Source organism: Herpailurus yagouaroundi, unplaced genomic scaffold, assembly GCF_014898765.1.
Source record: "Herpailurus yagouaroundi ecotype Mexico unplaced genomic scaffold, PumYag 198, whole genome shotgun sequence".
NCBI lineage: Eukaryota > Metazoa > Chordata > Mammalia > Carnivora > Felidae > Herpailurus > Herpailurus yagouaroundi.
The window spans coordinates 20,468,244-20,484,532 of NW_024412429.1; the positions used below are offsets into that span (position 1 = coordinate 20,468,244).

A 16,289-nucleotide genomic window follows, 5' to 3' on the forward strand; every position below is an offset into this window, starting at 1 on the left:
AGTTCCTGATCCTTCTCGCTTTTCCTGTAGTCTTTCCCATCTCAGTCCTGGCAATACCACCTTTAATGCCTGTCCATCATGCTGTGGTATCAACCCAGTATAGACAAGTGGCTTTGAATGGCACTGTGGTATACCAAAGGTGATCTATTTTTGCCACATTAAGCAACACTGAAAAAAGACAGGGGACATCAATGTCTCTATGCAGTAATGATAGCACTCATGGAAATTACTGTGTTAAGAAATCTGTTAAGAAGTATGGTAAGTTAGTCATGTTAAGTACAGTAGTTCCTGGGGTGGGGGGGTGCGGGTAGGGGGGAGGGCAGGAAAGGACATCCAGTGGAGTTCACCAAGCCCTGAGGACCTGAAACAATATGCTGCCCTTTTCTGGCATGCCTTCAGTGAGCAGTGCATGGGAATTATCTGTCCCACTGGGAAATGTCACTCCTATTTGCAAATGAGAGTGCAGAGTTTCTGGCCACCTACGTCCACATACACATACATATATGTTCGTGGTGTGGCCCTGGATGTCATTATCTCACCTTCTCCAGACCTGTATATTGAAGCGAGTCATAAAGAAGAAAAAGGGGTCAAACCAGTGCTGCTTACTTATGTCTGTGGTTAACATTTCCTAAATATGCTTGCAATAAAACCTCTTCCCTCTGGCTTGAATAGTAGGTACCTGAATTCTCAGTTTGCTTTTCCTTGACTTACATTATCTCTTCTTACAACCTGTTCCACCAGAGACCAAAGTTGCCTTTCCAGAACATAGAAACATGAATCCTCAGGGTAATACACACACTCTCCTCATTCTAGCTATTTTATAAATTAAGATGGTAATTTAGTCTTTGGAACTCCAGCCTTGACACCTTCTACTCTCATTCAACAAGTTGCAATGGAGATAGAGTTGTAACTTCTGAGTCAGTATTTTGTGAACACGTATTACCTGTGCAGATTCTTTTAAAGTTGGGATTTTCCAGAATGTGTCCTGGTAGGCGGCACTGGAACCGATGTTGCCAGAACTCAGGGAACCAGGGATTCCTCGTATTAGTGTCCAGCCTCAGCTTCAGGAAATAATCATCAAATGACCTGACCTCTGGAGATTGCAGCTTTATTGTGATTCCCCCGTTGGCTTCCACCTCATAACCTTCAATGACTTCATCTCTGTCTGCCCATCCATCACTAAAAAAATTCAGGGATTGGGGTAGGGAGAGAGAAAGACAAAGGTCTCACAAATAGAGCTCAGCGTTACACGTGAGTAAGGCAATTCAGCAAGGCTGACAGTCTATTTTAAGCCAGAATTGCTACCCATCAATGGATTTTTTTTTTTTTTTTGGTGGAGAGTAGTAAATTCTGAAATAATAAAGTCTTGTTTGTTTTTCACAGTAGTGAAAGTGATGATGATAATAATAGTAGCAGTGGCAAGAACTAACATTTATTGAGCATTTACTAGTCTTCAGATTCTCTACTATTCACATTTACTGAGTCAGAAGACGTTCAGCAACTAACTGAAGTCCCAGTGGAGCCAGGATATGGATCCAGGCAGTCTGGCTCCCAACCCAGTGCTCTTTAGGCACAAAACCATCAATTGCTGTCCAAATCAGAATAAAATAAAACCCAGGCACTCAGGGCCTTCACAATAAGAGCTCAGCAAGCTTTCAAGGTTTCAACCAAGACCATTATATGAGCTGCATTTATAGGGCAGAAAATTGATTTAGCTCAGAAACATGACAACCACAGATTTGGCTCCTGGACGTTGTTCAAACTTACATTGCCTAGAAGTGATCAGATGCTTCCTCTTCAATGTTTTTTCAAAACAGCAGCATTCAAAGAAAACAATCCCACTCCCCAAAATGAAACTAATCCTCCTGCTCACTAAATGGAAGTTAACTGATGTTTTATCCAGTGGGTTCAAATTTTATTTTAATTTGATCACCTTCTAGAACATTCACATTGGTTATGAGTGATGTAGCTCCAATTTAATTCAAGTATGCACGTGAACCAGGCCAAACCTCATGTGAGTGGCTCTGATTCCTTCCCAAGCAGGTGTCAAAAAAAATTACACTGGATAGAGTTAAACAGGCAAACAAGACTTTATTCAAGTATATTTCAATATGCCAAAGACACTGAACTCCCCTCTGCTGAAACAAAAGTTGGGGAGATTTAAGTGCTGGGAGAAGCTAGTGAGCAAGTGCTGGAGGACATTGAGAGGCGCTTGGTCAATGTGATTAGCCATCTGTGTTTTATAATTGTCATTTATCTAAGTTAGGTTTCCACCTTTCCACAGAAACTGGGAAACAGAGGTCTGCTATCACTCTTGATGATTACATTTCAAAGGATGGCTTCCAGGTACCTGAGAAAGAAATTTCTCTGCTGTAAAACTGGCAAGAGTGTAGGAGAAAATGTACACCTCCAAGAGACAAAGAATTTATAATGCTGATTTTTATTTGTTTTATTTTTTCTTTAGAGAGGGAGAGAGAGAACACATGCATGGGCAGGGAGGGAGAGAGAGAGAGAGAGAAAGAGAGAGAGAGAGAATCCTGAGCAGGCTCCATGCTCAGTGCAGAGCCCAAGACACAGGGCTCCATCCCATGACCCTGGGATCATGACCTGAGCTGAAATCAAGAGCTCGATGTTCACCTGACTGAGCCACCCAGGTGTTCCTAACAGCATTTTTTAAATTAAATGCTCGAAGGAAAGGGAAGTCAAGGGGCCCATAGTCAGGAAGAAATTTGTCTAAAGCTGAGTCAAACTAAAGAGAATGTTAATTTTCTCCCTTGGTCAAGAGGTGGATTTATTTACACCCACGGAGTCGCTCCCTGCAGTTTCTGGAACATAACTTACTGTTCGGTCTCTGACAGAGAAAGTGTTTTATCACTTGCTTCTCACAGAGCAGGGATCCGGGCCAAATATAAAAGACTGACCATCGCTTACCCCTTGTTACCTGAGATCAGTTGGGATAAATGTGTCCTCCACTAAGCTGAGTTCATTGGTGCAGTTCTATTTCAGAATCTTCCCAGTGAACCACACAGGAGCTGTATTTTCAATAGACCAAGGGTTGTAGAAGGTATGGCTGACTTAACATGGTCCAGAGCTAAAGAGACCTTGAAGTATAGTGTAGTCTAACCAGCCAGACCAGAGAACGTCTACATGCTTTTTCTAAATCCATTAGGATAGATACTTTACAATTTTGAACAGATCTTTCCTTTCCCTTTCCCCTCCACCTCTCATTTCCTCCCTCCCTCCCTCTCTTCCTTCCTTCCTTCTGCATTTACCTAGATGCTCTCCTATGCTCAAGATTCAATTGAGAATAAGACACACTATCCTCTGCCCCTAGTGTTACAGACTTGTGGGGGAAACAAACATTAAACAAGAATTACAAACACTATAAAGGTAAGGAAGGAAAAGCAACCAGTACTATGAGGAGAAGAGTTTGGGGATTTAACTCAGTCAAGTGTGTACGTAGGTATATAAGTGTGGGTGGGGAGAAAGTGATTAAGGATGACTAAGAAAGTTGTCTGAGCTGAGACCCAAAGGATGTGTGGACATTAGTCAGATGAAAAGATGGAGAGGAATTGGTATAGAAGGTTCCTGGTAGGTTATCTAATACACAGGAAAGAGCATGGCCATTCAAAGAATTTGGAGTCCGTATGGCTGGAGCATAGAGGAAAGTGTGGCAGGAAGTATGGGCATAAATCCCAGTTTAGAAGCTGTTAGCCTTAGGACTGCAGGAAGTCCTCAAAGTGTTGTAAGCCTATTACATAATAAGGCCATTGAGCTCTGCTCCCTGGTGGTGAATGACCTGAGTCTTTCTAACAAGTCTGGCTTTACTCACCATCACTGGATATGACGGTCAGTCAAACTGATATTAAAAAAGAAGATAGACTCATCTATTTTTCTCTATGCTCAGTTTGCTTAGAAAACTTTGAACTAATTTAATTATTTCAATTTATTCATATTATATCATAACTACGTGTATAGCAATTTGAAGACCTGAACTATGGGGTCAAGGGTAAAAATAAAATCCACCAGACTTTCAAGAAATTCTGCTTATGACTATATATTTAAAATAAAAATGACTTATAAAGAAAAAAGTTACTTTTGACATAAAATTTAAGCTTGAGGTGTGTTACTCCCCAGGATTCCATATTATGTGAGACTTTTCTGTGTGTGTAGATATAGTCTGAACAAGAAACCCACAATTTTTTTAAGTGTATGAAATGAACCTTCTATGCTGTTTATTTGTATTTCTTTTTTTTAAAAAAAATCATCCCCGGGGCGCTTGGGTGGCGCAGTCGGTTAAGCGTCCGACTTCAGCCAGGTCAAGATCTCACGGTCCGTGAGTTCGAGCCCCGCGTCGGGCTCTGGGCTGATGGCTCAGAGCCTGGAGCCTGTTTCCGATTCTGTCTCCCTCTCTCTCTGCCCCTCCCCCGTTCATGCTCTGTCTCTCTCTGTCCCAAAAATAAATAAACGTTGAAAAAAAAAATCATCCCCAGTTTATAAAAGCAAGTATCATGTGTCAGTGCTAAAAGCAGAGAAAGTGTGACCTCCTGTCCTTTTGCCCTCCAACACAGAGGAGCACATCATGGGAGTAAATCATTGTCTATGAATATACACAATTTGAAGTCGTATGTTTTAGTGGGGTAGAGCCTTAGATCCCCCTTGCCTTTGGCTAAAGCCCTTCCCCCTCACTATAGATGACCTCATTCCAAAATTAGAGTTGGGGTCAAATCCAAGAAATCATGAAATCATGGAGAACCAGGATGTGACCGAAAAAAGTATTCAGCTAGGATTAGTTGGTGAATACTTTTGAAATGTTAATTGTTAGAGGTTTGTAGGAGATATTAAATCTATCACAGATAAGGTTAGGGAATGCTAACAAAAAGTTGCTGAAAAACATCCGTAAAGCACCTGTTTTTTGTGTATTTTTTTTTTATGTACTTAAATCATCTTGTCTACTTGCCAAATAGTATCCACAGAGAATTTTCAAGAATTTTTGCTGCTTAGTTGTGTTGGGATTTTTTTACAATGATATTGTTTTGGTGGATTCTCCGTGAAGCACACTGGAAAACAGGGAGGCAGCAGCTCTCCTTCAACCTGGTTTGGGGGTTTACTCTTGTCGTTGTTGTTGACAGTGGTGGTGGTAGTGTGGACTCTGTGACCAGAAATGACCTGCAGGCACCTGCTCAGCCCAGGTGTCTGCAGTGACTCCCACTGTGCTGCATGCTGAACTCTCCGAGGCATATTCACAGCCTCCAGCAGCTTCTGCTGCCCCATCTGCTTCCTGGTGATGAGCTCCTTTTCCTATCTGGGCTCTGGAAATAAAACTGCATAATGTGGACAAACAGGGCAAACATTTAACAGAAAGCTACAAAATACAAGAATCCTTGTTCCTTATCCCCCTCAATGTTTTTACACAGCAGCTCTTTCACAAGCCTGTTCTCTTACCCAGAATCATTGTTCTAGTCCCTGTGAAATTCCACAGTCCCAACCCGAAGAATAATATTTATTCCACTGAATAAATTCTGATGGAAACAACAGAAAGGTATCATTTCTAATTCTAGCAATCATAGCTGGGCAGGAGATGTATGAGTGCCACCTTTGCGTTATACAAGTTAAAATCATTTAATAAGAAAATTGATAGTAAAAAACCCAGAAATACAATTGCATTCATTTAAAAATTATTTAAAAACATTTTAGGGGCGCCTGGGTGGCGCAGTCGGTTAAGCGTCCGACTTCAGCCAGGTCACGATCTCGCCGTCCGTGGGTTCGAGCCCCGCGTCAGGCTCTGGGCTGATGGCTCAGAGCCTGGAGCCTGTTTCCGATTCTGTGTCTCCCTCTCTCTCTGCCCCTCCCCCGTTCATGCTCTGTCTCTCTCTGTCCCAAAAATAAATAAAAAAAAACGTTGAAAAAAATTAAAAAAAAAATAAACAAATATTTTAAAATATACATGTATTCCAGAGACTAGCATATAACCAAGAAAATTAGAAAGGATAATAAAAATATTTTCAGAAACATATGTAAACAAGCACAAAATTCCATAAATACAATGCTAACCATACTTATAAAGGTTGAAGAAACGTCATGTAGTTCAGTTTAAATCATGTGATGTCAATTGTGAGAAATTTTATGGCGGCAATGGCAGCTTTTTCAATAAGAACTCAGACTGGCTTTATTCATTCGACATTTATGCACTAAGAATCTTGTGTGAGTTAGGCATTTTGCTTACCGCTGCAGATACATTGATAAGCGGTACAGGTGCAGCCCCTGCTCTCCAGACAATCACAGGGGCAGGGAAGACTAGCCACTGAATACACAATCGCCACAGAGAGTTGCAGCAGTGAAAGGAAAGGAAGACGGGCTACAGAAGAATAGAGAAAGAAAGGGGACATGTCAAGGGAGGTTTTGCCCAAGAGGAAGTAACATCTAAGACGAGACTCATAGGATGCACTGAAGCTCCACAGTAAAAAGAGAGATGGAAGAAGAACCAGTTCAAGAGGGGACAAAGCAATCAAGCAGCAAGGCTTTCAGTTTGCTTAAAGTGTGCAAGGTAACGCTTAAGACAAGCCTGTGAGATGTTGAAGAACCTGAACATCCTTTTTCTTTTTAAGATTATTCATTTATTTGGGGGGGGGGGAGGGGCAGAGAGAGAGGGAGAGAGAATCCCAAGCAGGCTCTGCTCTGTCAGCGCAGAGCCCGACAGGGAGCTTGATCTCACAAACCGGGAGACCATGACCTAAGCCAAAATCAGGAGTCTGACACTTAACCTACTGAGCCACCCAGGCACCTCTGAACATCCTTGTTAAGGGTTTTGGATTTTATTTTTAAGGTGGTGAGAAATTACGCAGATTTTGAGCAGGGATATGACATGGTTAGGTTTGTCTTAGAAAGGTCATTCTAAAATTACTTAGAGTGTAGTTACTTGTGAACGTTCTTTGTTTCTAGGATTCTCAGACAAAAACTGTGGAAACACATTGTGGGCATGGATGCGTGTGCGCACGCATACACACACGCACACCTATGCACATATGCACACACACAGGCTAATTACATTATAATGTGAAGGCACAGTGGAGATTTGATGAACCAGGAATGGAGATAGTGGTCCAATTAGTTGCTAGTTAATTTTAAAATCAGTTGCTGCCAACTCACCACAAATATAAAACTGACGCAAAATGTAGGTATTCTTTATTTAATTATGTAGGACAGGCACTTAGAGGTCATCAGCCCACTGGAAAACAGAGAGGATGATGAGCTACTTCCCCCTTCGGTTTTCCTGTCCTGCTAGAATTAGAATTCAAACAGAAGCCTCACTTCTAGCCCTATGGTGTTCTGGTAGAAAAGTGACCAAAGTGGAGGAGGGAATGAGATGGTGGCAAAAGGCAAAAGAGGAAAAATGAAGGGAATTCTCAACAAGTGGAAACTTCACATATGGGAGATCAAGGTCAGATAAGTAATTCTTATTTTACCACATGCTCTTCACCCCATCCCCCAACTCACCTCTGGCATCCTGAACCTGAAATTATCTGCCAGCTGGAGACTTGTGACTATGTCCTAGCAGAAACGTAGGGCAAAGATGATAAACATTGCACACAACCATGCACGTGTCGGAGCCTTTCCTAAAACTTCTACAAACCAAGCTTTCATGTATCAAAGACAATTTTAATTTATTTTTTTTATTTTTTTTTATTTCTTTTAACGTTTATTTTATTTTTGAGACAGAAAGAGACAGAGCATGAATGGGGGGGAGGGGCAGAGAGAGAAGGAGACACAGAATCGGAAGCAGGCTCCAGGCTCTGAGCCATCAGCCCAGAGCCCGACGCGGGGCTCGAACTCACAGACCGCGAGATCGTGACCTGAGCTGAAGTCGGACGCTTAACCGACTGAGCCACCCAGGCGCCCCTATCAAAGACAATTTTAAGCCAGTGTAAAAGAAGGGTGGGTCCATGAGGGGAATTACTGTGGACAAGTGGGTCTTTTTTCTTCCTTCAAGTTCCACTACCAGGGTAGCATCCCATTCTGTCTCTCATTCAACTAATCCCAGGAGACAAAATGAAGTAGGAATTGGTTACTGAAACTTTCTAAGCCTCTGTTTCCCCACCTATAAAATGGTGGTGGAAATGGTATCAGCCTCTTTGAATTGCGTGTGAATTAAAATATATGATCCACGTGAAATATGTAGCACAGTCTAGCACATGATAAAATCTTACTAGATGTTAACAGTTCTTTACCATCAGTCTCCTCACAATCCATCCAATGTGTGAGTTCTATCTAGATATGGGAAAGGTTTCTCTACACTGTGAAGCACTATTCACAGTATGGTCCAAAGACTGGTGCCAGTTCATAAACTGTTACCCCTCAAAGAGAAAGTAAGACAGAGACTGAGACTAAGCATTTAGAAAAATCTATAGCAGTGAGACATTGTTGTAAGATCTAAGAACGTGATCTGTGGCCCCCTGTCATTGCATAGGGTGTAAGCACTTTGTTTTACAATTTGTATGGTCAATTGCCTGTAGCTCAAGCTGTATGCATGCCATATGCAGTAGAACCGTGTCATAGTGTGTGGCATTTCATGGTTACTTTGCCAACTGTAACCCAAAATTATATAAATATCCAAGAACATAACAAGCATTTATTTTTATGCACTTGTTTTTATAATCACTATACATTTTAATCAAGCTTATTTTATAATCTATCGTGTAAGAGTAATTTCTAAATTAGGGAAATACAATTCTCCTTATTTACTTTAACTCTAATTATATGGCCACACAGGCTTCACTGGATTTTTTTTATGAGAAAAGATATACAATCTGCTAAATGTGGCAATAATAGTATTTGAATATGGATAGCGGAAATGATTCCAGAGAAATGAGGGCAAAAGAGTTCTGATGAAATTTACCTGAAAATATGTCCCCTCATATATTGAATTTGGTTTTTATCCCCAATTGATGGTGAGGTGCTGAAGCCATAGTACGTTATTTGTGGAGTTGCTTTACCTGATGAATTTGTGAAATCATCAAAATTTACTAATAATTGATACACAAAACATTAAAAGTTAAATGTACAATCAAATAATTCTTTGAAACAAAAAGTATTAAATTAAAAAGCTGATAGAAGTCTATGTTCAATATTCTAACAAAACATTAGTGTTTCATGGGTTTTAAATAAAGTGGCATTCGGGGTTGCCAAGACTGAAAGACACATACAGTTGCCAAGACATCAGTGAATGACTGCATCAAAGATATTTGCTTAGAAATGTTTGCCGATTCCGGTAAAGAAAGTAGCTCAAATTTTACTTTCCGTGCATCATAGCTCGATGATTTCTGAAACTGCCTAATGATATGGAAAACCAAGGCCCTGCATAAATGAAGCTGGCAAAGCATTCTTTCATTGCAACTTGAGAAACGTGCAGATAAATTCTTACGTGGCAGTTCTTTTAGTATGTGTGCGACTTGAAAATGATGAAGACTTAGAGGAAGAAAACTCTTCTCTTATTTAAATTCTCTTTTAGTTCCAAAACTGAGAAGCACAACTACCTCTAGATATGATAACATTATGAAGAATTACTTTGTCAAAAAATGTGGCTGGCGGCTTATGTTTTGTACAGGAGTAAGTTCTTCTGCTCCAACTGCCATCATCAGGGAAACATCCTGGAGTAGTTACCTAAGTAGCTTGTGAGAGAATAGAAATCGACGCAATAGTTTCTGTTTTGAGAAGGTCTTGGTGAAAAAAAAATCAGCTGAAGTAAACACCACTTAGTGACATAATATAAACTTTGTGTTATGTGAGAACCGATGCACTGAAGGTGGCTTTCACTGGCCCATCAGAACTGATTGTTAGCATTTTTCCCAAATGCTATGTTCTGTGTCTTAACATTGGCAGATTGAAATTGTTCATGATGGAGATGCATACTTCAAGGAAATAGGTAACTGCTATTAACTTAGGGCTTCTGTCTTATTGGCACCTCCCCCCCACAGCCAATTGTAATAATATAGAACCTGACCATAAACAGCTATTCTTGGTATTGAGAGGAAAAATTATATCAAGAATGAACTCGAGAAAAACAGAACAGTTTTTCTTCAGGATAAGAAATCAGTTTTGTCTCAATATGTAAACATATCAATAGGAAAGCCTGACTTTCTCTATTGACTGATATCTTTGATATAGTTAATGATCTTTAAATTTCTTGAAAAGAAAGAATCTTTTTTTTTTTTTGACAGATAGGAGCTGACATTTATAAAGGGCAAAATTAAAAGTCAGAAATTTTGAAGAAAAAGGTTTTTTTGTAGATTGCTATGCCACAATTTTAATTTCAAAATAATTGTCAACAAGTAGAGATGATCTCAGTATTATCATCTGCAAAGTTTTGTCAGCAAATGTTTCATGAATTGTTCATGAATTAGATTGCCTTAGTCTCCTTGGGCTGATATAACAAAACACTACAGACAGATGGCTTAAACAACAGAAATTTATTTTCTCACAGTCTTGAAGAACAGACGTCCAAAAGTAAGGTTCCAACTGACTCAGTTTCTTGTGAGAGCTCTTTTCCTGGCTTGCAGACTATGTCTTCATGTGGCCTTTCCTCAGTGCTTAAATACACACGGTATGAGAAAAACAGAGAGACAGCAAGCTCTCTGGTACTTTTTTTCTTACAAGGACACTAATCCTATTGGATAAGGGTCCTACCCTCATGACCTCATTTAACTTTAATTATCTCACTAAAGGCCCTATCTCCCAACACAGTCACATTGGAGATTAGGACTTTAACATATGAATTTTGAGCGAACACAATTCAGTCCATAGCAGATGTAATTTTATTAAATTTGTCACTAATTTTAAAAATCCTCATATAAGAAATTAGTGGGCCCAGAATTCTTTTATTTCATCAAAAGATAATTTAAATTGAACTAAAAAGTTATGGAATAAATTATTGGAACTAGCTACTGATTAAAGATGACTTTTGAAAATAGAGCATCACTCACTTTACTTGGGATAGAAAATTTTAAATGAATACCCCAAATTCACTGAAATTGCTGCAAAGTGTTTCTTCCATTTCCATCAGCGCACCTCTGTGAGGCTGGTTATTCTATTAGGAATGTCATAAAAATTATATAAAGAAGCAGAATACATATGCATAATCCTATGCAAGTATGATAGTTAAACCAAACCATATTAGATAATTTAATAAAGTCATTATCATATTAAAATTTTAAATATTGATATGCATGGTGTTTGTTAAAAGGGTACATACAGGCATTCAACATAGGAAACCTCTACTTCACTTGTAACTTTTTATTTACAATTATAGAACATCTAAAAGTTAGGAGTATAATAGTAATATTCTCTACTAATCACCTAGACCCACACTTTCAATGAATAATGAATACTGTTTTGGCAATTCTTTTCTTTGTTTATTTTTATTATATTTACTGAAATGAGATTTCGTGTCTGTTAAATCTAATAATACAACTTTGGGCTTGTATTCTTCATGTCTTTATGCTGTATTTGACTTCCTAGTAATTTTCTTAATTTTATTTTACCAAAGTTCCTAACTAGATTGAAATTAAAAGGAAAGAAGAAGAGGAAGAAGAGGAAGAGGAAGAAGAAGTAGTAGAAGAAGAAGAAGGAGGAGGAGGAGGAGGAGGGAGAGGGGGAGGATGAGGGGGAGGAGGAGGAAATACAGAAGCACGTTCTAGAAGATAAAGTTGTAAGAAATTGTTAAGGGAAAGACTATGCTGGTTCAACAGTTCAAAAAGGAACTCTTCGAAAACTCCATTTGGAAGCTCATGGTAAATGAAGCCATGACCACCAAGTAGAGACTTTTCATTTCGTTGGGAAGGCTCTGATGGCTTCATTCCTTAGTGCAAAATTTTACAGATTTAAATTACAAATCTCTCCTCTCTGTTTTAAATCCCTGGCTGTTTTATTGCCACTGAACTCTTATTTTTCATGTCCCTATGCCATCCAAGTGAAAGACTGAAGTTTCCCAAATAATTGTTAAGAACCAACTGAGGGGAAGCAAGAGACCCATTAGAAAAACAGTGCAATAAAGAGCCAAAGTGATTCTGATTAAAACATAAATCAGATCCTGGCATTTTTCTGCTTAAAATCCACCAATGCCTTTCCTTCTCACCCAAAGTCTTTTGATGAGTACCTTTAAAGGCTCTACACACTCTGATCCTCATTACCTCCCTCATCTCTACTATTCTAACCTTTGCTCTGCTCCAGCCACACTGGTCACCCTACTGTTCCTCAGTGAACAAGGACGCCCTGGCCTTAGGATCTTTGTAGTGTCTACTCTCTGCCTGAAATTCTGGAATTCTCTTCACTTGGGTATTTTCGTGGCTCACTCTTTCATTTCCTTCATGTCCCTCAAATATCACATTCACAGTGAGGGCTTTCTCTATTTAAAATTGTGTCCCTTCTCTCTATTTCTTTGTTCTCATTAAAGCTTATCGCTATCAGGGTACCTGGGTGGCTCAGCTGGTTAAGCATCCTTGATGTCAGCTCAGGTCATGATCTCATGGTCTGTAAGATCGAGCCCCAAGTTGGGCTCTGTGATGACTCTGAGTAGCCTGCTTGGTATTATCTCTTTCCCTTTCTCTCTCTGTCCCTCATGTGCTCATGTGGGCGTGTTTTCTCTCTCTCTCTCTCTCTCTCTCTCTCTCTCTCTCTCCCCCCAAAATAAACTTAAAAAATTAAAAAAATGACATTGGAAAGCTGCTTTTAAAAAAACTTATCACTATCTGGCATGCCATGTAAATATATTTTCTTTATTCCTCTAGTGAAATGGAAGCTCCATTTCAGAAAGCAGAAAGGTTTTTATCATTTTGTCCACTTATGTAACCCAAGCAATTATAAGAGTTGTTAGCTCCTAGTAGGTGCTCATTATATATTTGTTAAATGAATTAATGAATTAATGGATAAAAATGTATGAACCAATTTGTATTTAAGAATTCATAGAGAATACTCTAACAGTGATATGTGGGAGGTGGTTCATACCAGCTGGCAAGAATCCATTGTTAACATCTTTTCCCAGCTCTGTATTGAGTAATTTCATGTCGGAAAGTTGAAACTGGCCATACTGAGAGTATTTACTTCATGGGTATATCAGATTTTCTAACAAAGTACCACAAACAGGAAGAGTCACACCTGAAATTTATTCTCTCATAGTTATAGAGGCTCTAAGAGTGCCAGCAGGATAATGCTCTGAGACTCTGTGTAGAATCCTTCCTTGCAACTTCTGAGCTTCTGATAGTGACCACCCATCCATGGCACTCCTTAGCTTGCAGCTACATTGCTCCAAACCCTCTCTCTGTGATCACATGGCGTTCCCCCTCTGTGTGTCTGTATCTCTGTGTCTCTTCTCCACTTATAAGGACATCAGTCATATTGGATTAAAGGCCTGCCCTACTCCAGTATGACTTCATCCTAACTTATTACACTTGGAACAATTCTATTTCCAGATAAGGCCATATTTTGAGGTATTGTGGATTAATAATTTAACACATCTTTTTTGAAGACACAGTTTAATCCATAAAAATGAGCAAACACTAGAAATCAAGGCTTTATTGTTCTGCTTTGTTTCATTTTTGAAGAGAATCAGTTGTTAAACATTTACCTGCACACCACTAACTAAAACAAGCTGTTACATTTTCTCTGAAATTTGGGATTAGTTGTAAACTCTGACCCATTAGATGAGCTAAAAGAGATCTAAATGATTATTGTTTAGTTCTAAAATATCCATAATAGAAATTAAAAGCTATTATTTTTAAATTAACATTTATGAAAGCTGTAGTTATATAGTTAATACATTTAGATCACTTTACTTTTTCACAAAGGTAGACAATTACATGCTGAGAAGCATCAAAAAATATAAAACACCCAGAAAAATGACCAGTTTCAGCCTAACAAATACTATAAAATTTTAAAAAGAAAATGTAAGTTTATACCTGTAGCTATTTGAATTTGAGGACAATAATTATAACTTTTTAAAAAATGTTTACTTATTTTGAGGTGGGGGGAGAGGCAGAGAAAGTTGGAGGGAGAGAATCCCAAGCAGGTGCTGTGCTGTCATTGCAGAGCCAGATGTGGGGTTCAATCTCACAAACTGTGAGATCCTGACCTGAGACAAAATCAAGACTTGGCCGCTCAACAGATTGAGCCAGCCAGGCGCCCCGTGATTACAGCTTTTGCATTAGAATCACATATGTACACTTATGTATGCTTCAGGCTCCTCAGCTTTGAGTTGTTCTTAATGATAAGTTGAATTGTATCTAGGACTTAGTAAATCATTCTAATAATACAGGAAAATGTATACAAAGTTATCATATATCTGTATGGTACTTTTTTATTTTACATTCATATAATTAATTCACTTAGAGTAAATTTGATTCATTGAAGAACTAATCTAGATCCTCCAACATTAGCTGATTCAAATCTTTGGCATTCTTTCATTTAATAAATATTTACTGATATCCTACTTAGTGCCAAGCACTGTTAGGTCCTGAAAATAAATTAATGAATAAGATGAGAAATATCTTTGCTCTTATTTAAATTCATAGGTTGGATTTCTACTTCAAGCCTAGACAGAGTAACAAATACCAAATTCATTTTTCTGTCGGCAACAACTAAAACACTGGACAAAATACATAAAATAATGGCTCTCAAGACATTTTACATCAAGCGATGCAAGACAGTGATCTCTATGAAGTGAGCAACAAAGGAGATGAGCCCTAAACTATTTTGAACCTACTGCTTGGAGGTTTCCAAATCATGACTCAGAAAGGCAAGGGAGAGAGGGGTGGGAAGGCATGGACTCAGGCACAGTCCAGTGGATTCACTGAGTTCAGTGACAGAGTTGAATGTCAGGAAAAACCAAGGTGGCCAGACTCCACAAGGCAAAACACTGGAGAGGGAAGAGCTGCAAAGACAGAATAGTCTGCGGTAATTCTCCCAAAATATTCAGTTGAATATTAGACAGCCCATGCATGTGATGAAATTATATAAGACTGAGGAAACAACCAACCAAGAAAATTTGACTGCATAGTGCCTGGAGATCACACAGAGTTGGGAATAATAATTATTCCCAATAGCCAGAATGGAAAAAGTCATGTTTCACAGAAAAATGGCTAAAGTACTAAAAAGGAACTTGCCCCAGTATTTGGGAAAAATTAGTCTTGGACTAACTGCTTCTCTGGTCTTGGCTAACAAAGCTTAAAAGCAAGATGAAAAAGGACAAAATTATTTCTAAGTAACGTCACCTCTTCCCATAAGTAGCTCAAGAATATTTTTAAGAAATACAAAATATTTAGTATTTAAAAAGGTAAAATTCACAATGTCTGGCATCCAATAAATATTACCTGGCATATAAAGTTATATATAGAGTGAGGGGGGAGTGAGATATTAAAGTGACAAATAATGAAAAATTATCACATGATGATATAGGTTAGGTAGAGTGTTTTTAAAAAGTCCTGTGATATAAATGAAGAGGGGATATTGTACACTGGGTGGTCAGGGAAGCATCTCTGAAAAGATAACTCTTCAGTAGGTATCTGAAGATATTCTAAATTCTCTAAGTCCTTGTTGGGCAATGAGAAGGTGTTCTCATTTTGGTCACCCAAACTGATGAGTGATCCTGAGAGCAAAGCTGGAGAAATCTGTCAGGCCACTGGAGCTCAAAGCAAGTCACAACCCTTACCTGCACCTCAGCATACCCCATTTTCTGTGTAATTATGAGCCCAGAAATACCTCCATGTTCAAATTACAAAGATATCCCAAGTTCCTTTCAGAAAAACTGTAAAATCATGCTCTGAGGGAACTCAGTATGGCTCAAAAACCGCATGGTGTTATAGCAAGCTATCACCTGTGTGATCCCACTAGGACTAGGTCAGAATGGACTCATTTGGAGCTTAAATTCTGTAAGGTTTGAATTTGAGGCTGTAGCTTTTGACTTCACTGGTGTTAAAACTGAGCTATCCAACAGGTTCCACCTCATCACTAAAATTTCCATCACCATTTATTTTTTAGTGGCCTCTAGTTCCAAAGCAGTCCCAAGGTTGAGAGGAGGGGTCTGCTTAGAGACAGTGGACTGGAAGCAAGAGCTATGCAGGTTTCCGTGAAATAGAAAGATCTACTTTCTATGTACATGTGTCTACTTTCTGTGAAAGAAAAATCTACTGTCTTTATGGAAGACAGTAGATAATCTAACCCCACTTGAGTTAATAGCACTTGATCTTAGCCAAAAGGCTGAGAAGTAATTGATTTAATATTAGATGAGAAAAGGGCATATG

At 38.9% G+C, this 16,289-nt stretch overlaps 1 protein-coding gene across 7 annotated transcripts in view; it reads right to left on the bottom strand.

Moving 5' to 3' along the window:
• The window catches only part of GRM1 (glutamate metabotropic receptor 1), a 434,400-nt gene that overhangs the window by 113,306 nt on the left and 304,805 nt on the right, over positions 1-16,289 (bottom strand). For all 7 annotated transcript variants that reach the window (XM_040448935.1, XM_040448933.1, XM_040448932.1 and 4 more), the window contains exon 4: positions 944-1,179. In XM_040448935.1, coding sequence (XP_040304869.1) covers positions 944-1,179 — 236 coding nt within the window. The remainder of the gene's footprint in view (positions 1-943; positions 1,180-16,289) is intronic.